This window comes from Rana temporaria, chromosome 2, assembly GCF_905171775.1.
Source record: "Rana temporaria chromosome 2, aRanTem1.1, whole genome shotgun sequence".
NCBI lineage: Eukaryota > Metazoa > Chordata > Amphibia > Anura > Ranidae > Rana > Rana temporaria.
Window position 1 is genome coordinate 5,137,836 of NC_053490.1, and position 25,708 is coordinate 5,163,543.

General features: G+C 47.2%; 1 protein-coding gene across 8 annotated transcripts in view; it reads left to right on the top strand.

Moving 5' to 3' along the window:
* The window catches only part of ARAP1 (ArfGAP with RhoGAP domain, ankyrin repeat and PH domain 1), a 279,811-nt gene that overhangs the window by 182,372 nt on the left and 71,731 nt on the right, over window positions 1-25,708 (top strand). For all 8 annotated transcript variants that reach the window (XM_040339771.1, XM_040339774.1, XM_040339773.1 and 5 more), the window contains 6 exons: window positions 7,313-7,487; window positions 14,128-14,262; window positions 15,673-15,808; window positions 18,551-18,653; window positions 18,782-18,977; window positions 25,139-25,181. In XM_040339771.1, coding sequence (XP_040195705.1) covers window positions 7,313-7,487; window positions 14,128-14,262; window positions 15,673-15,808; window positions 18,551-18,653; window positions 18,782-18,977; window positions 25,139-25,181 — 788 coding nt within the window. The remainder of the gene's footprint in view (window positions 1-7,312; window positions 7,488-14,127; window positions 14,263-15,672; window positions 15,809-18,550; window positions 18,654-18,781; window positions 18,978-25,138; window positions 25,182-25,708) is intronic.

The following is a 25,708-nucleotide window of genomic DNA, read 5'->3' on the forward strand; positions in this document are numbered from 1 at the left end:
CTGGATTGTGTGTGCCGTAGTCTGTACAGTCCTGGATTGTGTGTGCCGTACTCTGTACAGTCCTGGATTATGTGTGCCGTACTCTGTACGGTCCTGGATTGTGTGTGCCGTACTCTGTACGGTCCTGGATTGTGTGTGCCGTACCCTGTACGGTCCTGGATTGTGTGTGCCGTACTCTGTACGGTCCTGGATTATGTGTGCCGTACTCTGTACGGTCCTGGATTGTGTGTGCCGTACTCTGTACGGTCCTGGATTGTGTGTGCCGTACCCTGTACGGTCCTGGATTGTGTGTGCCGTACTCTGTACGGTCCTGGATTGTGTGTGCCGTACCCTGTACAGTCCTGGATTGTGTGTTCCGTACTCTGTACGGTCCTGGATTGTGTGTGCCATACTCTGTACGGTCCTGGATTGTGTGTTCTGTACCCTGTACGGTCCTGGATTGTGTGTGCCGTACCCTGTACAGTCCTGGATTGTGTGTTCCGTACTCTGTACGGTTCTAGATTGTGTGTGCCGTACCCTGTACGGTCCTGGATTGTGTGTGCCGTACTCTGTACGGTCCTGGATTGTGTGTGCCATACTCTGTACGGTCCTGGATTGTGTGTTCTGTACCCTGTACGGTCCTGGATTGTGTGTGCCGTACCCTGTACAGTCCTGGATTGTGTGTTCCGTACTCTGTACGGTTCTAGATTGTGTGTGCCGTACCCTGTACGGTCCTGGATTGTGTGTGCTGTACTCTGTACAGTCCTGGATTGTGTGTGCCGTACTCTGTACAGTCCTGGATTTTGTGTGCTGTACTCTGTACGGTCCTGGATTATGTGTGCCGTACTCTGCATGGTCCTGGATTGTGTGTGCCGTACTCTGTACGGTCCTGGATTGTGTGTGCCGTTCCCTGTACGGTCCTGGATTGTGTGTTCTGTACTCTGTACGGTCCTGGATTGTGTGTGCTGTACCCTGTACAGTCCTGGATTGTGTGTGCCGTACTCTGCACTGTCCTGGATTGTGTGTGCCGTACTCTGTACGGTCATGGATTGTGTGTGCCGTAGTCTGTATAGTCCTGGATTGTGTGTGCCGTAGTCTGTACAGTCCTGGATTGTGTGTGCCGTACTCTGTACAGTCCTGGATTATGTGTGCCGTACTCTGTACGGTCCTGGATTGTGTGTGCCGTACTCTGTACGGTCCTGGATTGTGTGTGCCGTACCCTGTACGGTCCTGGATTGTGTGTGCCGTACTCTGTACGGTCCTGGATTGTGTGTGCCGTACTCTGTACGGTCCTGGATTGTGTGTGCCGTACCCTGTACAGTCCTGGATTGTGTGTTCCGTACTCTGTACGGTTCTAGATTGTGTGTGCCGTACCCTGTACGGTCCTGGATTGTGTGTGCCGTACTCTGTACGGTCCTGGATTGTGTGTGCCATACTCTGTACGGTCCTGGATTGTGTGTTCTGTACCCTGTACGGTCCCTGGATTGTGTGTGCCGTACCTGTACAGTCCCTGGATTGTGTGTTCCGTACTCTGTACGGTTCTAGATTGTGTGTGCCGTACCCTGTACGGTCCTGGATTGTGTGTGCTGTACTCTGTACAGTCCTGGATTGTGTGTGCCGTACTCTGTACAGTCCTGGATTTTGTGTGCTGTACTCTGTACGGTCCTGGATTATGTGTGCCGTACTCTGCACGGTCCTGGATTGTGTGTGCCGTACTCTGTACGGTCCTGGATTGTGTGTGCCGTTCCCTGTACGGTCCTGGATTGTGTGTTCTGTACTCTGTACGGTCCTGGATTGTGTGTGCTGTACCCTGTACAGTCCTGGATTGTGTGTGCCGTACTCTGCACTGTCCTGGATTGTGTGTGCCGTACTCTGTACGGTCATGGATTGTGTGTGCCGTAGTCTGTATAGTCCTGGATTGTGTGTGCCGTACTCTGTACGGTCCTGGATTGTGTGTGCCATACTCTGTACGGTCCTGGATTGTGTGTGCCATACTCTGTACGGTCCTGGATTGTGTGTGCCGTACCCTGTACAGTCCTGGATTGTGTGTTCCGTACTCTGTACGGTCCTGGATTGTGTGTTCCGTACTCTGTACGGTCCTGGATCGTGTGTGCCGTACTCTGTACAGTCCTGGATCGTGTGTGCCGTACTCTGTACGGTCCTGGATCGTGTGTTCTGTACTCTGTACGGTCCTGGATCGTGTGTTCTGTACTCTGTACGGTCCTGGATTGTGTGTGCCGTACTCTGTACGGTCCTGAATTGTGTGTGCCGTACTCTGTACGGTCCTGGATTGTGTGTGCCGTACTCTGTACGGTCCTGGATTGTGTGTGCCGTACTCTGTACGGTCCTGGATTGTGTGTGCCTTACCCTGTACGGTCCTGGATTGTGTGTGCCGTACCCTGTACGGTCCTGGATTGTGTGTGCCGTACCCTGTACGGTCCTGGATTGTGTGTGCCGTACTCTGTACGGTCCTGGATTGTGTGTGCCGTACTCTGTACGGTCCTGAATTGTGTGTGCCGTACTCTGTACGGTCCTGGATTGTGTGTGCCTTACCCTGTACGGTCCTGGATTGTGTGTGCCGTACTCTGTACAGTCCTGGATTGTGTGTGCCGTACTCTGTGCGGTCCTGGATTGTGTGTGCCGTACTCTGTACGGTCCTGGATTGTGTGTGCCTTACCCTGTACAGTCCTGGATTGTGTGTGCTGTACTCTGTACAGTCCTGGATTGTGTGTGCCGTACCCTGTACGGTCCTGGATTGTGTGTGCCGTACTCTGTACGGTCCTGGATTGTGTGTGCCATACTCTGCACTGTCCTGGATTGTGTGTGCCGTAGTCTGTACGGTCCTGGATTGTGTGTGCCATACCATGTACGGTCCTGGATTGTGTGTGCCGTACTCTGTACGGTCCTGGATTGTGTGTGCCTTACCCTGTACGGTCCTGGATTGTGTGTGCCTTACCCTGTACGGTCCTGGATTGTGTGTGCCGTACTCTGTACGGTCCTCTATTGTGTGTGCCGTACTCTGTACAGTCCTGGATTGTGTGTGCCGTACTCTGTATGGTCCTGGATTGTGTGTGTGCTGTACTCTGTACGGTCCTGGATTGTGTGTGCCTTACTCTGTACGGTCCTCTATTGTGTGTGCCGTACTGTGTACGGTCCTGGATTGTGTGTGCCATACTCTGTACGGTCCTGGATTGTGTGTGCCGTACTCTGTACGGTCCTGGATCGTGTGTGCCATACTCTGTATGGTCCTGGATTGTGTGTGCAGTACTCTGTACGGTCCTGGATTGTGTGTGCCTTACCCTGTACAGTCCTGGATTGTGTGTGCTGTACTCTGTACAGTCCTGGATTGTGTGTGCCGTACCCTGTACGGTCCTGGATTGTGTGTGCCGTACTCTGTACGGTCCTGGATTGTGTGTGCCATACTCTGCACTGTCCTGGATTGTGTGTGCCGTAGTCTGTACGGTCCTGGATTGTGTGTGCCATACCATGTACGGTCCTGGATTGTGTGTGCCATACTCTGTACGGTCCTGGATTGTGTGTGCCGTACTCTGTACGGTCCTGGATTGTGTGTGCCGTACTCTGTACGGTCCTGGAATGTGTGTGCCGTACTCTGTACGGTCCTGGATTGTGTGTGCCTTACCCTGTACGGTCCTGGATTGTGTGTGCCGTACTCTGTACGGTCCTGGATTGTGTATCTTGTGGAGTCCACTCTCCCTGGGGTCACTTTGGGGGCATGTATCCAGTTCTGATATTAGTGGGGAGCACTGTCAGTCTCGTATTGCGGTAGGTGGGTGTTTCTGTATGGCCCGCGGCCATTGTGACCCCACAGCTGACGTGGAACCACAAGTCCCAGCTGGGGCCAAGATGGTCTTTCTGAAAGGTGGTGGGGCAAGGAAGTCAAACGGAGAGCAGAGAGAACACGGAGGGCCCCTTTAAATGTCTGCATTGAAGGAACGCATGCATTGGCCCTGCTCGTGTAGGGACACCTTGGACAGCTTGGCCCGGCAGCTGCTCATTTACTTCTATGTCAGCAGTAGGACTTCAGGATCAGTTCATTGTATGGCGCATCTTATTTCACATGCGATCGTATTATTCTCCCAGACCGTAAATCGAGCGACAATATGAACAGATATAAAATTGTATGGCCACCATACAATTGAAAATATGATCGCTTGGCGCGTTGAGGTGTTTTTAATTCTCTTGAAGGACGTTGAAGTTATCTGTGGAGATGACGGAAGGACTTGTTTGCTTCTTATCACTAGGGAGAGGACGGGCGTCTCTGCGCCTACACTGCGGTTGTTTCCTGTTCGTTCTTTTTGGCTGCAGGAGGAAATACAGAACTCCAGGAGAACAGCAAGTCGTGGCTCCGCCCTGTCAAAATGGAGTCCCATTTCCGGGGGCCAAGGTGGTCTTTCTGACAGGTGGTGGGGCAAGGTAGTCAGCTGGACAGCAGAGAGAAAACCGAAGGCCCCTTTAAGCCTGTGCATTGCAGGGACATGTGTATTGGCCCTGCAAGTGTAGGGACACTTCTAAGAAGCCCTGGCTCCTAACAGTATCTGACTTTACCTGAAGTCATGGCTCCGCCCTGTCAAAATGGAGTCCCATTTCCGGGGGCCAAGGTGGTCTTTCTGACAGGTGGTGGGGCAAGGAAGTCAGCTGGACAGCAGAGAGAAAACTGAAGGCCCCTTTAAGCCAGTGCATTGCAGGGACAAGTGCACTGAGCCCTGCTCGTGTAGGGACACTTATAAGAAGATCTGACTACCAACGGAGGGTAGTGATCTTTTTCTGCTGCAGCTTCACTTTCACTTACAGGGTCTAACTTTACCTGAAGTCGTGGCTCCGCCCTGTCAAAATGGAGTCCCATTTCCGGGGTCAAGATGGTCTTTCTGACAGGTGGTGAGACAAGAAAGTCAGCTGGACTGCAGAAAGAACAATGAGGGACCCTTTAAGCCTGTGCATTGCAGGGACGTGTGCATTGGCCCTGCTCGTGTAGGGACACTTCTAAGAAGATCTGACTACCAACGGAGGGTAGTGATCTTTTTCTACTGCAGCTTCACTTTCACATACAGGGTCTAACGTTACTTGAAGTCATGGCTCCGCCCTGTCAAACTGGAGTCCCATTTCCGGGGCCAATATGGTCTTTCTGACAGGTAGTGGGGCAAGAAAGTCAGCTGGATAGCAGAAAGGACAATGAGGGACCCTTTAAGCCTGTGCATTGCAGGGACACGTGAATTGGCCCTGCTCGTGTAGGGACACTTCTAAGAAGCCCTGGCTCCTAGCAGTGTCTGACTTCACCTAAAGTCAGGGCTCCGCCCTGTCAAAATGAAGGCCCATTTCCGGGGCCAAGATGGTCTTTCTGACAGGTGGTGGGGCAAGGTAGTCAGCTGGACAGCAGAGAGAAAACGGAAGGCCCCTTTAAGCCTGTGCATTGCAGGGACATGTGCATTGACCCTGCTCGTGTAGGGACACTTCTAAGAAACCCTGGAGGGTAGTGATCTTTTTCTACTGCAGCTTCACTTTCACATACAGGGTCTAACGTTACTTGATGTCATGGCTCCGCCCTGTCAAACTGGAGTCCCATTTCCGGGGCCAAGATGGTCTTTCTGACAGGTGGTGGGGCAAGGAAGTCAGCTGGACAGAACAGAGAGAAAACTGAAGGCCCCTTTAAGCCTGTGCATTGCAGGGACATGTGCATTGACCCTGCTCGTGTAGGCACACTTCTAAGAAGCCCTGGCTCCTAGCAGTGTCTGACTTCACCTAAAGTCAGGGCTCCGCCCTGTCAAAATGGAGTCCCATTTCCGGGGCCAAGATGGTCTTTCTGACAGGTGGTGGGGCAAGAAAGTCAGCTGGACAGCAGCAAGAACAATGAGGGACCCTTTAAGCCTGTGCATTGCAGGGACATGTGCATTGACCCCTGCTCGTGTAGGGACACTTCTAAGAAGCCCTGGATTGCAGTGGAGGGTAGTGATTTTTCTCTGCCACAGTTTCACTTTCACTTACAGGTCTGCCCCCCACTAGGACCTAGTTTCTTTGTCACTCTCTCCTGCTCATTATCCTCACACCACAGCACACCTGATTGGCTCTCTGTGCTGCTTCCCCCTTTCCACAATCTGAGCTCTGCTGTACAGGACGATCAGGTCACATTCTTACGCTGCCTACATAATGATGTGCCTGAAGCTCGGCTTATAAGGCTGCACCTACGCATTCCGGAAGCACGCTAAAAATGCGTCGGTCAGGTGTGAATGTGGCCCAAGGGAAGCCTGAAATAAACATATCCCGCGGTGGGTGACCTCCTGCCGAAAATGCTATTTTTCTGGCAGCCTCTGGATTCTACACTCTCTGACACCCTAAGCTGAAACACGGAAGCAGATTAGGAAGATGCAGCGACCTGCTGGATCTTCGAGGTCATTAACTAAGTAGGAGGGGGGCATTGTGGCAGCCAGAGAACTGAGCATTTTCAGAAGGAGGTCAGCGATCGAATTCTCTGGGGAAAAGTTCACTTTCACAGAAATTGTTGTGTATGTGAGGGTGAGGCAGACGGGAGGGTTTAGCGTTGCCATCCTTGGGAAATACTATGGGAGAAGTGGACAGGAAGTTTGTTGTGTGCTGAAAAATATCTCCCCCCCCCCCCCCAATCATCATCCGACGGGAGAGAGAGATACAAAGTAACATTGTTTATAAACATTGATCAGACGGGAGATGGAGAGATACAAAGTAACATTGTTTATAAACATTGATCAGACCGGAGATAGAGAGATTCAAAGTAACATTGTTTATAAACATTGATCAGATAGAGAGATACAAAGTAACATTGTTTATAAACATTGATCAGACTGGAGATAGAGAGATACAATGTAACATTGTTTATAAACATTGCTCAGACGGGAGAGAGAGATACAAAGTAACATTGTTTATAAACATTGATCAGACAGAGATAGAGAGATACAATGTAACATTGTTTATAAACATTGATCAGACAGAGATAGAGAGATACAATGTAACATTGTTTATAAACATTGCTCAGACGGGAGATAGAGAGATACAAAGTAACATTGTTTATAAACATTGTTTAATGAAAGATAGATACAATATATTTATATGTATCACTTTGTTATATTTGTATCTTCTATTCTGTAGAATGCATTTATTGACTCCGCCCCCTCGCCATTAAACAATACGGAGTGCTGTAGAGCATTCCCCATTATTAGGCCTTTCTTGATAAAAGAAAGGTCCCCGGGACTCCCCCTGTGTCGGCGACCCTCGGAGGAGCTCGGCGTCCTCCATCACCTCACGTTCGGCGAGATTCCTAAACGTTTTTTTCTCCTCCACACAGGCCCTGTGCGTCGCGGTGACCACCAGCGATCTGACCGAGACGCAAGCCCTGATCTTCTGCGGAGCCGACATCAGCTGCACCTGTGCGGACGACTTCTTCTCCCAACCCCTGGAGCTGGCGCAGCAGGCAGGGCAAAGGCTGCAGGAGGAGTTCCTGAGGCAGAATCGCACGTCCGGTAAGGTGGGGGGCGGGGATAGGGGGAGGAGCATCTGATTAATTTCAGGTTGGGTGTCGGGCAGGTCCGCCATCAGGAATTAGGGGGCCCCTTACACAGCTTCAGACATGGGCCCCCTGGAGCAGAGAAGCGTGGGGGGGGTGCTGCCGCCTAAAATTGAGAAGTTGGGGGGGTGCTGCCGCGAATTGAGAAGCGGGGGGGGGGGGCCCCTTTACAAAAAAAAGAAGAAATAAAGAAAGAAAGGAAGAAAGAGGTGTATCCATCTGGGCCCTTTAATAAAAATAAAATAAAAAATATATATAAAAAATATATATATATATATATATATATATATATTTTTAAAAAGGGGGGTTGCCATCTGGGGCCCTTTAATATTTTTTTTTTTTATAAAAAGGGGGGTTGCCATCTGGGACCTCTGGGCCCTTTAATAAAAATTAAAAAAAAGAAACCTCTGGGGCCTTTAATAAAAAAATAAATAAACATTTATAAAAAAAAAAAAGCGGGGGGGTTGCCATCCAGGGAGCTGGGGACCTCTGGGCCCTTTAATAAAAAAATAAATAAATAAACAAAAATAAAAAAATAAACATTTATAAAAATAAAATAAACGGTTTTTGCCACATGGGGCCCTGGGGACCTCTGAGCCCTTTAATAAAAAAAAAAATATATATATATATTAAAAAAAGAAAAAAAAAGAAATAAAATAATATAAATAAAATTATCTTTTTAATAAAAAAAGGGGGGTTGCCATCCGGGGGCCATGGGGACCTCTGGGTCCTTTAATAATAATAATAATAATAATAATAACATTTATATTATATTATAAGAAAATATTAAAAGAAATAAAAAAATATATAAAAAAAAAATGTTTGTGTTTTTTTTTGTAAAAAAAGGGGGGTTGTCATCCGGGGCCCTGGGGATCTCCGGGCCCCAGGGGACCTCCGGACCTCTAAAAAAAAAAAAAAAAAAAAAAAATTGACCCTTTAATAAAAAAATAAAAAAAATCTATTAAAAAAATATATTTTTTCTTTTATTTAATAAAAATAAAAGGGGGGTTGTCATCCGGGCCCCTGGGGACCTCCGGACCTCTAAAAAAAAAAAAAAAATTGACCCTTTAATAAAAAAATAAATAAAAATATATTAAAAAAAAATATTTTTTCTTTTATTTACATTTTTTTTAAATAAAAGGGGGGTTGCCATATGGGGCCCTGGGGGCCTCCGCGCCCCTGGGGACCTCCGGACCCCCCTGATGGCGGCCCTGGTGTCGGGTCATAAGGCGCTGGGAGTGGAGAAGGTGTGACCTTGTTCATCCAATCATATCGCAGGATCTGTTTAAATTTCAATGTATATCTATCTATCTATCTATCTATCTATCTATCTATCTATCTATCTATCTATCTATCTATCTATCTCTCTCTCTCTCTCTCTCTCTCTCTCTCTATCTCTCTATCTATCTATCTATCTATCTATCTCTCGTAGGTCTTAGTTCATGACAAATTCTATATTGGGGAAGTTCCTCTATAACACAGTTTTATATTTGGATGATGATTGTGACACAAACCGAAGTGATCCTGAGTCACTTCCTCTACTCTCTGTGCCACATTCCTGATACAGAATCACCACTTCATATCATGCCCTCAGCACAGGGATGGTGGGAACCCCTCATAATGGGCACAGCGGGTGTACGGACCCGGGAACTCAGCACAGGGATGGTGGGAACCCCTCATAATGGGCACAGCGGGTGTACAGACCCGGGAACTCAGCACAGGGATGGTGGGAACCTCTCATAATGGGCACAGCGGGTGTACAGACCCGGGAACTCAGCACAGGGATGGTGGGAACCCCTCATAATGGGCACAGCGGGTGTACAGACCCGGGAACTCAGCACAGGGATGGTGGGAACCTCTCATAATGGGCACAGCGGGTGTACAGACCCGGGAACTCAGCACAGGGATGGTGGGAACCCCTCATAATGGGCACAGCGGGTGTACAGACCCGGGAACTCAGCACAGGGATGGTGGGAACCCCTCATAATGGGCACAGCGGGTGTACAGACCCGGGAACTCAGCACAGGGATGGTGGGAACCCCTCATAATGGGCACAGCAGGTGTACAGACCCGGGAACTCAGCACAGGGATGGTGGGAACCCCTCATAATGGGCACAGCGGGTGTACAGACCCGGGAACTAAGCACAGGGATGGTGGGAACCCCTCATAATGGGCACAGTGAGTGTACAGACCCAGGAACTCAGCACAGGGATGGTGGGAACCCCTCATAATGGGCACAGCGGGTGTACAGACCCGGGAACTCAGCACAGGGATGGTGGGAACCCCTCATAATGGGCACAGCGGGTGTACAGACCCGGGAACTCAGCACAGGGATGGTGGGAGTTATAGTCCGGAGGAGTGGGCGTTCCTAATTTGCATAGGTAACGCCCCCCACACTGAATGATTGATGTAATCCTCTTAGTATAGGGAGAGATTTGTGTTCTATGGGGGGATGAAGGGCGGAACATTGGGGCTGGCAGCAAAAGAGTTAAACTTTGGATGGACAGGATGTCATTGGTGTATTGAGGGGGGGGGGGGGGGCAGGTGCCCTTTTAAAGGGGACGGGTAAGACCGCTGTACTCCATGCAGACAGAAATCTCCTTCTTAGACGTTGGCCCAGCGAATGCTAATTGGAAGTTGCAGCGCAAAACGCGGAACAGCGAGCGCCTTGTGACTGGCGGCACAATGTCGCCTTTGTACGCCTTGCTTCTGTGCTGCTCTGCTGACATCTTGTGGAGAAAGTTGGTACAGCAGCAGCATTCAGATATAGTATTAGATCCATATCTCCGCAAAGTAATAGCTGTATATGATGACATCTAGTGGTGAAGGTTGGTACAGCAGTGCACAGATATTACACCAGTCATCTCCAAACTGCGGCCCAGGGGCCGCATGCAGATCTTTGCTTTCCTTTTTTCTCCGGCCCTTGGGAAACTATTCCTCGCACTGATACCAATGATGGGACACTATTCCTCCCACTGACACCAATGATGGGACACTATTCCTCCCACTGACACCAATGATGGGACACTATTCCTCACACTGATACCAATGATGGGACACTATTCCCCCCAGTGACACCAATGATGGGACACTATTCCTCCCACTGACACCAATGATGGGACACTATTCCTCCCACTGACACCAATGATGGGGAACTATTCCTCCCACTGACACCAATGATGGGACACTATTCCTCCCACTGACACCAATGATGGGACACTATTCCTCCCACTGACACCAATGATGGGACACTATTCCTCTCACTGACACCAATGATGGGACACTATTCCTCCCACTGATACCAATGATGGGACACTATTCCTCCCACTGACACCAATGATGGGACACTATTCCTCTCACTGACACCAATGATGGGACACGATTCCTCTCACTGATACCAATGATGGGACACTATTCCTCCCACTGATACAAATGATGGGACACTATTCCTCCCACTGACACCAATGATGGGACACTATTCCTCCCACTGACACCAATGATGGGGCACTATTCCTCCCACTGATACCAATGATGGGACACTATTCCCCCCAGTGACACCAATGATGGGACACTATTCCTCCCACTGACACCAATGATGGGGCACTATTCCTCCCACTGACACCAATGATGGGACACTATTCCTCCCACTGACACCAATGATGGGACACTATTCCTCTCACTGACACCAATGATGGGACACTATTCCTCCCACTGACACCAAGGATGGGACACTATTCCTCCCACTGACACCAATGATGGGACACTATTCCTCTCACTGACACCAATGATGGGACACTATTCCTCCCACTGATACCAATGATGGGACACTATTCCTCCCACTGACACCAATGATGGGACACTATTCCTCCCACTGACACCAATGATGGGACACGATTCCTCTCACTGATACCAATGATGGGACACTATTCCTCCCACTGATACAAATGATGGGACACTATTCCTCCCACTGACACCAATGATGGGGCACTATTCCTCCCACTGACACCAATGATGGGACACTATTCCTCCCACTGACACCAATGATGGGGCACTATTCCTCCCACTGATACCAATGATGGGACACTATTCCCCCCAGTGACACCAATGATGGGACACTATTCCTCCCACTGACACCAATGATGGGACACTATTCCTCCCACTGACACCAATGATGGGGCACTATTCCTCCTACTGATACCAATGATGGGACACTATTGCTCCCACTGACACCAATGATGGGACACTATTCCTCCCACTGACACCAATGATAGGACACTATTCCTCCCACTGACACCAATGATGGGACACGATTCCTCTCACTGATACCAATGATGGGACACTATTCCTCCCACTGATACAAATGATGGGACACTATTCCTCCCACTGACACCAATGATGGGGCACTATTCCTCCCACTGATACCAATGATGGGACACTATTCCTCCCACTGACACCAATGATGGGACACTATTCCTCCCACTGACACCAATGATGGGACACTATTCCTCCCACTGATACCAATGATGGGACACTATTCCTCCCACTGACACCAATGATGGGACACTATTCCTCCCACTGACACCAATGATGGGACACGATTCCTCTCACTGATACCAATGATGGGACACTATTCCTCCCACTGATACAAATGATGGGACACTATTCCTCCCACTGACACCAATGATGGGGCACTATTCCTCCCACTGACACCAATGATGGGACACTATTCCTCCCACTGACACCAATGATGGGGCACTATTCCTCCCACTGATACCAATGATGGGACACTATTCCCCCCAGTGACACCAATGATGGGACACTATTCCTCCCACTGACACCAATGATGGGACACTATTCCTCCCACTGACACCAATGATGGGGCACTATTCCTCCTACTGATACCAATGATGGGACACTATTGCTCCCACTGACACCAATGATGGGACACTATTCCTCCCACTGACACCAATGATGGGACACTATTCCTCCCACTGACACCAATGATGGGACACTATCCCTTCCACTGACACCAATGATGGGACACTATTCCTCCCACTGACACCAATGATGGGGCACTATTCCTCCTACTGACACCAATGATGGGACATCGTTTACTTTAAGTAAAATGAACAATACATTTATTTTTATTTGTAAAGCGCCCCTGTCCCCCGTGTTGCTCGCACGCAGACGTAAGTCTCGCCCACATATGAAAACGCTGTTCAGACCACACATGTGAGGTATCGCCACAAACGTTACAGCGAGAGCGATAATTCTAGCACTAGACCTCCTCTGTAACTCAACACATGTAACCGGTAAAAAAAAAAAATTAAAGCGTCGGCTATGGTGGATTTTTAAGTACCGAAGTTTGGCGCCATTCCGCGAGCGGGTGCAAATTTTGAAGCGTGACGCGTCAGGTGTCTATTTACTCGGCGTAACTTCATCTTTTCACATTATGCAAAAAAATTGGGCTAACTTTACTGTTTTGTTTTTTTTTACGCATGAATTTTTATTTTTTTGCGTTTGGGGAATTGCATGCACAAATACCGTGCGAGATAAAAAGTTGCAACGACCGCCGTCGTATTCTCTGGGGTCTCTGCTATAAAAACATATATAGGGCCAGATTCTCGTAGAAATGCTTAAAAATGCGGCGGCATAACGTATGTCATTTACGTTACGCCGCCGCAAGTTTTACGGGCAAGTGCTTGATTCACAAAGCACTTGCCTGTAAAGTTGCGGCGGCGTAGCGTAAATCCTCCCGCCTAATTCAAATGATCCGGGTAGGGGGGCGTGGATCGTTTAAATTAGGCGCGCTCCCGCGTCGAACGTACTGCGCATGAGCCGTCCTTAAAATTTCCCGACGTGCATTGCGCTAAATGACGTCGCAAGGACGTCATTGGTTTTGACGTGAACGTAAATGGCGTCCAGACCCATTCACGGACGACTTGCGCAAACGACGTAATTTTTTTAAATTTCGACGCGGGAACGACGGCCATACTTAACGTCATATAGCAGGGACAACTTTACGCGTCGCAAATCGTACGTAAACGTCGTATCTTTACTGCGCCGGCCGCGCGTACGTTCGGGAATTCGCGTATTTTGCTAATTTGCATACTCGACGGGGAAAACGACGGAGGCGCCACCTAGCGGCGAAAAAAAAAAATTGCATTTAAGATTGGACAGCGTAAGAGACTTATGCCTGTCGGATCTAAGGGATATCTATGCGTAACTGATTCTAAGAATCGGTCGCATAGATACGACGGTCCAGATTAGGACTTACGACGGCGCACATTGCGTTGCGCCGTCGTAAGCCCTTTCAGAATCTGGGATTTTTACACGTAGGAGAGAAGTGCCGGAATTGGCCTGGGTGGCGAGGGGTTAATAAACGATCTCCAGGATTGGCGCAGACGGCGGTCGGTAAGCCGTACATGGGTCAGTTCAGGCAATCTCGGAAGTTCCGATTACAGATATCAGTTCCAAGCCCCGTACGGGTTTCCCTATAGAAGGGCCACGCCTGGGATCCCTTGTGTCCGGCGGTCCTTATTTGGTGTTTTGGGCGTATTGGTGACTTCATGTATTCTCATCTTCTCTCCCGGCAGAGACGCCGCGCCTGGATCTGGGGACAAACCTGGAGAAGCCGTATTATATCATGCACCAATCCATCACCCACAATGGCTACCTCTACAAGACCTCGTCCATGGCCAGGCTGGTCACCGACAGGAAGTCCAAGGAAGGTACGTCTACATCACATGTGCCCACCGACCCAGGTTCCCAGCTGGCACCCCTGAACTCTGCACTCTGTATACAGCGCACCCCTGAACTCTGCACTCTGTACACAGCACACCCCTGAACTCTGCACTCTGTACACAGCGCACACCTGAACTCTGTATACAGCGCACACCTGAACTCTGTATACAGCGCACACCTGAACTCTGTATACAGCGCACACCTGAACTCTGCACTCTGTACACAGCGCACACCTGAACTCTGCACTCTGTACACAGCACACACCTGAACTCTGCACTCTGTACACAGCACACCCCTGAACTCTACACTCTGTACACAGCACACTCCTAAACTCTGCACTCTAGTACACTGCACATCCCTGAACTCTGCACTCTAGTACACTGCACATCCCTGAACTCTACACTCTGTACATACAGCACTTCCCTGAACTCTACACTCTGTACATACAGCACCCCTGAACTCTACACTCTGTACATACAGCACCCCTGAACTCTACACTCTCTACATACAGCACCCCTGAACTCTGCACTCTGTACACAGCACATCCCTGAACTCTGCACTCTGTACATACAGCACCCCTAAACTCTGCACTCTGTACACAACACCCCCCTAAACTCTGCACTCTGTACACAGCAAACTCCTAAACTCTGCACTCTGTACACAGCACACCCCTAAACTCTAAACTCTGTACACAGCACACTCCTAAACTCTGCACTCTGTATACACAGCACATCCCTGTACTCTGCACTCTGTACACAACGCATCCCTCAACTCTGCACTCTGTACACAGCACATCCCTCAACTCTGCACTCTGTACACAGCACACTTCTAAACTCTGCACACATCACATCCCTCAACTCTACACTCTGTACACAGCGCACCCCTAAACTCTGCACTCTGTACACTCCTAAACTCTGCACTCTGTACACAGTACACCCCTAAACCCTGCACCCTGTACACAGTGCACCCCTGAACTCCACAGTCTGCACACAGCTCACCCCCTTAATTTTTGCACTCTGTACACAGCACATCTCTGAACTCTGCACCCTGTACATACAGCACCACTGAACAATGCACTCTTTACATAGAACACCCCTGAACAATGCATTCTGTACGAAAAGCATTCCTGAACTGTGCACAGGGCACTCCTGAACCCTGTTCAAAACTCCCTCTTTAACTCTACACTCTGTACATAGAGCAATCAACAAGATACAACCATACTGCTGCGGCCCACAATGGAATTGAGTTTGGCACCCCCTGGTCTGGATGATGACAAGGGCCAACGATTCAGTGGAAGAATAGAAAGATAGACCGTGGCAGTGACACATAATTGCACTATGATTGACTCACGTTCTACCTTATTGGTGTTACATGTTTGGCCGCCCCTCTTGTTGCAGAGTTCAGCCGCCGCTGGTGTGTCCTCAATGACGGGGTGCTGAGCTACTACGAGAACAACCACAGCAATTCCTCCAACGGCGACATCCGCATGGATGAGATCGTGTGTGTGGCAGTGATCCCGCCGGAGACACACGGGTGAGCGCGGCCATGAAAGGGCTGAGAAGTAGGGTTGTCCCCATACCACTTCTTTGAGACCGAGTACAAGTACCGATACTTTTTTTTCCCAAGTACTCGCCGATTCCGATTACCGATACTTTTTTTTTATGTCATGTGACAGTGGCAGTATTTTTTTTTATTTTTTTTGTAGTGATTTCTTGTTTTATTGTCAGTGGGCTAGATTCAGGTACCTTTTGCGCTTTTTTTACGGAGGCGCAGGGCAACGTTTTTGCCCTGCGCCCCCGCAAATTTTCTTCGCTACCCGCGATTCACGGAGCAGTAGCTCCGTAAATTGCTTATGCGCTCCGGCAAAATGCCCGGCGTAAGCGCGCGCAATTTAAATGATCCCGTAGGGGGCGGGAATCATTTAAATTAGGCGCGTTCCCGCGCCGAGCGTAGAGCGCATGCTCCGTCGGGAAACTTTCCCGACGTGCATTGCGGTAAATGACGTCGCACGGACGTCGACGCGGGAACGACGGGTATACGTAACATTGGCTGCCCCTGCTAATAGCAGAGGCAGCCTTACGCGAAAACCGCCGTACGCAAACGACGTAAACTGCGTACGCAGGGCTCGCGTAACGTTGTGAATCGGCGTTAGTATGCAATTTGCATACTATACGCAGAGCACAACGGGAACGCCACCTAGCGGCCATCGCAAGAATGCAGCCTAAGATATGCGGGCATAAGAGCCTTATGCCACGCATATCTTAGGCTGCAGTCGGCGTAACGAGGTTCCTGAATCAGGAGCATTCGTTACGCCGGCGCAAGTAAGCAATTGCGCTGCGTAACTATGGTTACGCAGGCGCAATTGCTCTCTGAATCCGGGCCAGTGTGTTTTTTTTTTTATTTGAATTTTATTTGAATTTTTTTTTCATTTTTTTTATTATTTATTGCAATTTTATTTTTATTTTTTTTATCAGTCCTGTTGGGGGTCTTTGGTGAGATATCGGGGGGTCTTAACAGACCTCTGACATCTCCCCTTTGAGACAGAGAAAGGGACTAAGGACACAGATTCCCCAGTCCCTTTCTCAGCTGCCTCAGCTAAAATGAATGGAGAGAAGCTCCTCTCCATTCATAAACTAAAGCATCGTAAACACAGGTTACGATGCTCAGTTATGTGAATGGACAGAGTCGGTGATCACTGACTCTATTCATTCGGAAAAGGTAGGAGCCGGGTTTAGCAGCTCCTACCTCCGCTCTCCATCCTGACAAATTGAGGGGGAGAGCACGGAGGGGGGAGAAGACAGCGCGGAGGGGGGAGAAGACAGGACAGCGCGGAGGGAGGAGAAGACAGCACAGAGGGGGGAGAAGACAGCACGGAGAGGGGGGAGAAGACAGCACGGAGAGGGGGGAGAAGACAGCACGGAGAGGGGGGAGAAGACAGCACGGAGGGGGGAGAAGACAGCACGGAGGGGGGAGAAGACAGCACGGAGGGGGGAGAAGACAGCACGGAGGTGGGAGAAGACAGCACGGAGGTGGGAGAAGACAGCACGGAGGTGGGAAGAAGACAGCACGGAGGTGGGAAGAAGACAGCACGGAGGTGGGAAGAAGACAGCACGGAGGTGGGAAGAAGACAGCACGGAGGGGGGAGAAGAAGACAGCACGGAGGGGGGGAGAAGACAGCACGGAGGGGGGAGAAGACAGCACGGAGGGGGGGAGAAGAAGACAGCACGGAGGTGGGAAGAAGACAGCACGGAGGTGGGAAGAAGACAGCACGGAGGTGGGAAGAAGACAGCACGGAGGTGGGAAGAAGACAGCACGGAGGTGGGAAGAAGACAGCACGGAGGTGGGGGAGAAGACAGCACGGAGAGGGGGGAGAAGACAGCACGGAGGGGGGGAGAAGACAGCACGGAGGGGGGGAGAAGACAGCATGGAGGGGGGGGAGAAGACAGCACAGAGAGCGGGGAGAAGACAGCACGGAGGGGGGAGAAGACAGCACGGAGGGGGGAGAAGACAGCACGGAGGGGGGGAGAAGACAGCACGGAGGGGGGGGAGAAGACAGCACGGAGGGGGGGGGGGAAGACAGCACGGAGGGGGGGAGAAGACAGCACGGAGGGGGGAGAAGACAGCACGGAGGGGGGGAGAAGACAGCACGGGGGGGAGACAGCATGGAGGTGGGGAGAAGACAGCACGGAGGGGGGAGAAGACAGCACGGAGGGGGGGAGAAGAAGACAGCACGGAGGGTGGAGAAGAAGACAGCACGCAGGGGGGAGAAGACAGCATGGAGGGGAGAGAAGACAGCACGGGGGGGGGAGACAGCACGGAGGTGGGGAGAAGACAGCACGGAGGGGGGAGAAGACAGCACGGAGGGGGGGGAGACAGTACAGAGGTGGGGAGAAGACAGCACGGAGGGGGGAGAAGACAGCACGGAGGGGGGAGAAGAAGACAGCACGGAGGGGGGGAGAAGACAGCACAGAGGGGGGGAGAAGACAGCACAGAGGGGGGGAGAAGACAGCACGGAGGGGGGGAGAAGACAGCACGGAGGGGGGGGAGAAGACAGCACGGGGGGGGAGAAGACAGCATGGGGGGGGAGAAGACAGCACGGAGGGGGGAAAGAATTTGCACTTTTAATTTCTCACTTTAACACTTTAACAGGGTTCGAATGTTTGCGCAAACTTTCGGTCTGTTGTGAACCGAACTGGGGGGGGGTTGGGGGTGTTCGGCCCGTCCCTATTCCCCAGCCCACATCTCTAACTAAAAGCATGCCCTGCATCCTCTCAGATATGACAGCACCTTCGAGATTTACACTAAGTCCGAGAGACTGTATCTGTTCGCCGCCGACAAACCGGAGGAGGCCAGAGAATGGGTGAAATCCATCACTAAGGTATTGCCTCCTTCTGGATCAATAGTTCAATAATAAAATGTTTCGGGGGGGGGGGGGGGGGTGGAGGAAGGACATCTTGACAGTCATGACTCCATTCTCCTCCCCATCCCCTTCTTTTCCCGTTTCAGTGTTTCCTCCCACCGAAGGCGGAGGAGCTCCTCAGTTACGACTTTGACCGCATCGGTCGGTTGCAGTTCAAAGGCGGCCGCAGTCTGGAGCGCAGTACGGTCGGCTGGTTCTCGCTGTGTAAGACCAACCTGTACACCTACGTGGAAGAGAACGACATGGTGGAGGTCATCAACCTGAAGAAGCTGTCTGAGCTGTGTACGTGACGGTAACCCGTAAACTCCCGCCCAATCCGACATCTGAGGCCACTGATTGGCCGCCATGGGGTTTGGCATTGTGTATGTACGCTTTCCCCGACTTGTTCATTCCCCGACTTGTTCATTCCCCGACTTAGTTGGGGTAGGCGGTACACTTTGGTGGGGGTGGGTCAGCCACGCCCTGTGACCTTTGACCTCTGGGAACCCGACTCCTGACTTTTGACCTTTTGGGAGGTTCCTGTGCCAATTCCTGAGTCCTAGCCATATTCTTCAATGGGAAACCCTAGCCCCTAACCCATAACTCCAACCCCAACCCCTAACCCCAACCCCTAATCCTAACCCTTAACCCTAACCCAATATATCATTAGAACCCTTACCGATTGAGTTCAGGTCTGTTATAACACAATGGGGGTTAATTTACTAAAACTCAAGAGTTCAAAATCTGGTGCAGCTGTGCATGGGAGCCAATCAGCTTCTAACGTCAACTTGTTAAATTAACCACTTTAGCCCCCCCCCCGGGACCATTATGCAGGTAAAGGACCTTTCACCTTTTTTGCGATTCGGCACTGCGTCGCTTTAACAGACAATTGCGCGGTCGTGCGACGTGGCTTCCAAACTAAATTGTGACGTCCTTTTTCCCCCACAAATAGAGCTTTCTTTTGGTGGTATTTGATCACCTCTGCGTTTTTTTTATTTTTGGCACTATAAACAAAAATAGAGCGACAATTTTGAAAAAAAAAATGCAATATTTTTTACTTTTTGCTATAATAAATATCCCCCAAAAAGATATAAAAAAAAACAAATTTTTTTCCTCAGTTTAGGCCGATACGTATTCTTCTACATATTTTTGGTAAAAAATCGCAATAAGCGTTTATTGATTGGTTTGCGCAAAAGTTATAGGCCCGGATTCAGATAAATTTTCGTATCTATCGGCGGGCGTAATATGTATCTCAGATACATTACGCCGCCGTAACTTAGGGCACAAGTTCTAAGTTACGGCGGTGTAGTGTAAATGTGTCGGCGTAAGCCCGTCTAATTCAAATGTGGATGATGTGGGCGTGTTTTATTTAAATTACTTGTGACCCCACGTATTTGACATTTTTTACGAACGGCGCATGAGCCGTCCGTGAACGTTTCCAAGTGCGCATGCTCCAAATTACGCCGCAAACTGTCAATGCTTTCGACATGAACATAACTTACGTACAGCCCTATTCGCGAACGACTTACGTAACGACGTAAAATATGACGCTGTTCGTGTGTTTCCGACGTCCATACCTAACATGACTTACCCCTGCTTTATGAGGGGTAACTTTACGCCGGAAAAAGCCTTACGCAAACGACGTAAAAAAATGTGCTGGACGGACGTACGTATCTGAATCGGCGTATTTACCTAATTTGCATATTCCTCTCGTAAATCTACGGAAGATACGACTGTGTAAGACACTTACGCCGGTCGGATCTTAGGGAAATCTATGCGTAAGTAATTCTAAGAATTAGGCGCATAGATACGACCCCGCACACTCAGAGATACAACGGCGTATCCGGAGATACGCTGTCGTAACTCGTATCTGAATCCGGGCCTCAGCGTCTACAAAATAGGGGATAGTTTTATGGCATTTTTATTAATATTTTTTTTTTTACTAGTAATGGTGGCGATCTGTGATATTTTTTTCGTGACTGCGACATTATGGCGGACACATCGGACAATTTTGACACATTTTTGGGACCGTTGTAATTTTCACAGCTAAAAGTGCTATAAAAATGCACTGATTACTGTGAAAATTACATTGGCAGTGAAAGGGGTTAACCACCAGGGGGCGCTAAAGGGTTAAGTGTGCCCTAAGGGAGTGATTCTTACTGTAGGGGGGCGTGACTTTAGGTGTGACCTCACTGATCGTCATTCCCTATGTCAGGGAACAGACGATCAGTGTTACTGCCACAGAGAAGAACGGGGAAGGTTTGTTTACACTCACCTCTCCCCGTTCTTCAGCTCCTGTGACCCGATTGCTGGACACCCGCAGCGATCGGGTCCGCGAGCGCGGGCACGGATCTCCGGACCGGGGGCCGCGCGACCCACGGCTGGCCTCTTAAAGGCGACGTACCTTTACGTGCCTGTGCCCAGCCGTGCCATTCTGCCGACGTACATCGGCATTAGGCGGTCCTTAAGTGGTTAAGGACCAGCTCGCGAGGATTTGCGTCGGCGGAATGGCACGGGCAGCGTATATTTACGTCACTTTGACTTTGCCGCCGTGCACGCGCCGCGAGCTTCCGTGACCGTGCCCACGGGTCTCGCAGACTCGATGTCCCGCGATCGGGGTCACGGAGCTGAAGAACGGGGAGATGCCAGTGTAAACACAACATCTCCGCGTTCTTTCTAGTGACATGTCACTGATCGTCTGTTCCCTGTCATTGGGAGCAGAGACGTGTCACAGTAAGCCACGCCCCCTAACCATTAGAATCACTCCCTAGGACACACTTAACCCTTTCATCGCCCCCTTTCTGGTTAACCCCTTTCACTGCCAGTCACATTTACACAGTAATTAGTCCTTTGTTATATTGCACTGGAGATAAAATTGATGTAGCTACATAAACTGTGATAAAGGTGCGAGTAATTCCAAAGCAGTCATAAAAACATGTAGCTAAGTGTGATACTGGTATAAGAATGTGTACAACGATACCACTGCTGAATCCAGATGAGGAGGGGTTAACATTAGTCCGTGATTCCCGCGATCGGTCCCCGGAGCTGAAGAACGGGGAGAGGTGAGTGTAAACACGACTTCCCCGTTCTTCACTGTGGCGGTGTCATTGATCGTGTGTTCCCTTATATAGGGAAACACAATCAATGACGTCACACCTACAGCCACACCCCCTACAGTTAGAAACACAGATGAGGTCACACTTAACCCCTTCAGCGCCCCCTAGTGGTTAACTCCCAAACTGCAATTGTCATTTTCACAGTAATCAGTGCATTTTTAATGCATTTTTTGCTGTGAAAATGACAATGGTCCCAAAAATGTGTCAAAATTGTCCGAAGTGTCCGCCATAATGTCGCAGTCACGAAAAAAATCGCTGATCGCCGCCATTAGTAGTAAAAAAAAAAAATAATAAAAATGCAATAAAACTATCCCCTATTTTGTAAACGCTATAAATTTTGCGCAAACCAATCGATAAACGCTTATTGCGATTTTTTTTTTTTTACCAAAAATAGGTAGAAGAATACGTATCGGCCTAAACTGAGGAAACATTTTTTTTATATATATTTTTGGGGGATATTTATTATAGCAAAAAGTAAAAAATATTGCATTTTTTTCAAAATTGTCGCTCTATTTTTGTTTATAGCGCAAAAACTAAAAACCGCAGAGGTGATCAAATACCACCAAAAGAAAGCTCTATTTGTGGGGAAAAAAGGACGCCAATTTTGTTTGGGAGCCACGTCGCACGACCGCGCAATTGTCAGTTAAAGCGACGCAGTGCCGAATCGCAAAAACTGGCCGGGTCCTTTAGCTGCCTAAAGGTCCGGGTCTTAAGTGGTTAACATATATATATTTTACATTCACATCAGTCCCTACCCTCAAGGAGCTTTCAATCTATTTTATTTATATATTTTCTATATATTTATTATAATATATATATATATATATATATATATATATATATATATATATATATATATATATATATATATATATATATATATATATATATATATTATAATAAATAAATAATTTATTTTATATATATATATATATATATATATATATATATATATATATATAAAATTATACAGAAAATATACATAAAAATAATAGATTTGAAAGCTCTATAAATATTTTTTATAATAAATATATAGAAAATATAGATACAAATAAAATAAAATAAATAAAATAAAATAGTAGATTGAAAACTCCTTGATGGCAGGGACTGATATGACTGTAACATATATATGTCAAGCGCTGTTTAAATTGAAAGCGCTATAGAAGTACCTGTGATAAATATATTAATTATATAGTGCTTTTAATTCATGCAGCGCTTAATATATATATGTATTTTACATTCACATCAGTCCCTACCCTCAAGGAGCTTTCAGTCTATTTTATTTATATATTTTCTATATATTTATTATAATATATATATATTATTATATATATATATATATATATATATATATATATATATATATATAATTTATTATACACACACGTGTGTATATATATATATATATATATATATATATATATATATATATATATATATATATATATATATATATATTATTATATATATTATTATAATATATATTATTTATATATATATATATATATATATATATATATATATATATATATATATATATTTATTTATAATAATTATACAGAAAATATATATAAAAATAATAGATTGAAAACTTCTTAAAGGCAGGGGCTGATATGACTGTGCTTAACATATATATATATATATATATTTTACATTCACATCAGTCCTTACCCTCAGGCCCCATACACACCATAGAATCTATCCGCAGATAAATCCCATCAAATGGGTTTCTGCGGATAGATCCTATGGTGTGTACACGCCAACGGATATTTATCCGCGGATAAATCTCCCCTGGGATGGATTTCCAGCAGATGGATATTTGCTGACATGCACAACAAATCCATCTGCTGGAATCCATTCCAATGGATGGATCCGCTCGTCTGTACAGACTTACCGGATCCATCCGTCTAAAGGGATTCCCCGCACGCGTCGTAATGATTTGACGCATGCGTGGAATTCCTTATATGACAGCGTCGCGCCCGTCGCCGCGTCATAATAGCGGCGACGGCGCGACACGTCATCGGCAGAGGATTTCAGCGCGGATTTCAATGCGATGGTGTGTACACGCCATCGCATAGAAATCCTCTGAAATCCTCGAGAGGATTTATCCGCGGATACGGTCCGCTGGACCGTATCTGCGGATAAATCCTCTCGTGTGTATGGGGCCTCAAGGAGATTCCAATCAATTTTATTTATATATTTTCTATATATTTATTATAATATATAGAATATATAAAAAAAAATATTTATATGTGTATATATATATATATATATATATATATATATATATATATATATATATATATATATATATTATAATAAATTGTGTGTGTGTATGTATATATATATATATATATATATATATATATATATATATATATATATATATATATATATACATATAAATATAATTTTTTTTTATATAATAATTATACAGAAAATATATATAAAAATAATAGATTGAAAGCTCTATAAATATTTTTTAGAATAAATATATAGAAAATATAGATAAAAATAAAATAAATAAAATAGTAGATTGAAAACTCCTTGAGGGAAGGGACTGATATGACCGTAACATATATATGTCAAGCGCTGTATAAATTGAAATTGAAATTGAAATGTTATTTATATATTTTCTATATATTTATTATAATATATAGAATATATAACAAAATAAATATATAAATGTGTGTGTATATATATATATATATATATTTTTTTTTATATAATAATTATACAGAAAATATATATAAAAATAATAGATTGAAAGCTCTAGAAATATTTTTTATAATAAATATATAGAAAGTACCTGTGATAAATATAATGTGATAAATATATTAATATATATATATATATATATGTATATGTGTGTATGTGTGTGTGTGTGTGTATATATATATATTTTCCCTATTAATTAATTAATTCGTTATTATTATTTTTTTCAATGCTTTAAACTAAATAATTATAAGTTTCATAATAATTGTATTTGCCATTAATTAGCACTTATCTCCCAGAGCCATATCTCCCATTTTGGGCCTGAAGATTAGTTAAACTTGCAAGCATGATATATTTTCTAAAATCAGACCCCCTGAGGAACTGTTTGCCCCCTCCCCCCCCCAAAATAAAATAATCCACCAGCCGCCGCTGTCTACCAGCCGCTGATTATAAACGGCACTGGTGAGCGAGTACTTAAAACTTCCCCTTTATTCGCTTTGCAACAAAGTCACCACAATAAAAGAGTAATGATTAGGGGGTGACCCCCGGATGGCGATGATTGGAATATGATCGGTGTTTGTTGCTGGGATCGGAGGTGACGTCTGTGTGATTAGATCTTTCTGTGTGTTGCAGCCACAAAAGATAAAGATATCCTGGTGCTGGGGGAGAAAGGCAGGTAAGTCGCTCCACCATCACTTCTGTATCTGATCCTAGAGCAGGGGTCTCAAACTCAAATTACCTGAGGGCCACAAGACAAGTTTTTATATCCCATGGGGGGCCGCATGCAAACTTTCAAACTTCAAAAACAACAGTACTGGTGTCAGCGAACGCATTATTAACCCCCAGCACTGGTGTAAGCGGACGCATTTTTACCCCCAGCACTGGTGTAAGCGGACGCATTTTTACCCCCAGCACTGGTGTAAGCGGACGCATTTTTACCCCCAGCACTGGTGTCAGTGGATGCATTATTAACCCTGACCACTACACTGCACACTGACCACTACACATCACACTGACCACTACACTACACTACACGATGACCACTACACTACACGATGACCACTACACACTGACCACTACACTACACTACACGATGACCACTACACTACACGATGACCACTACACTGCACACTGACCACTACACACCCCACTGACCACTACACACTGACCACTCACCATCAGGGCACAGCACATCAGGTCACA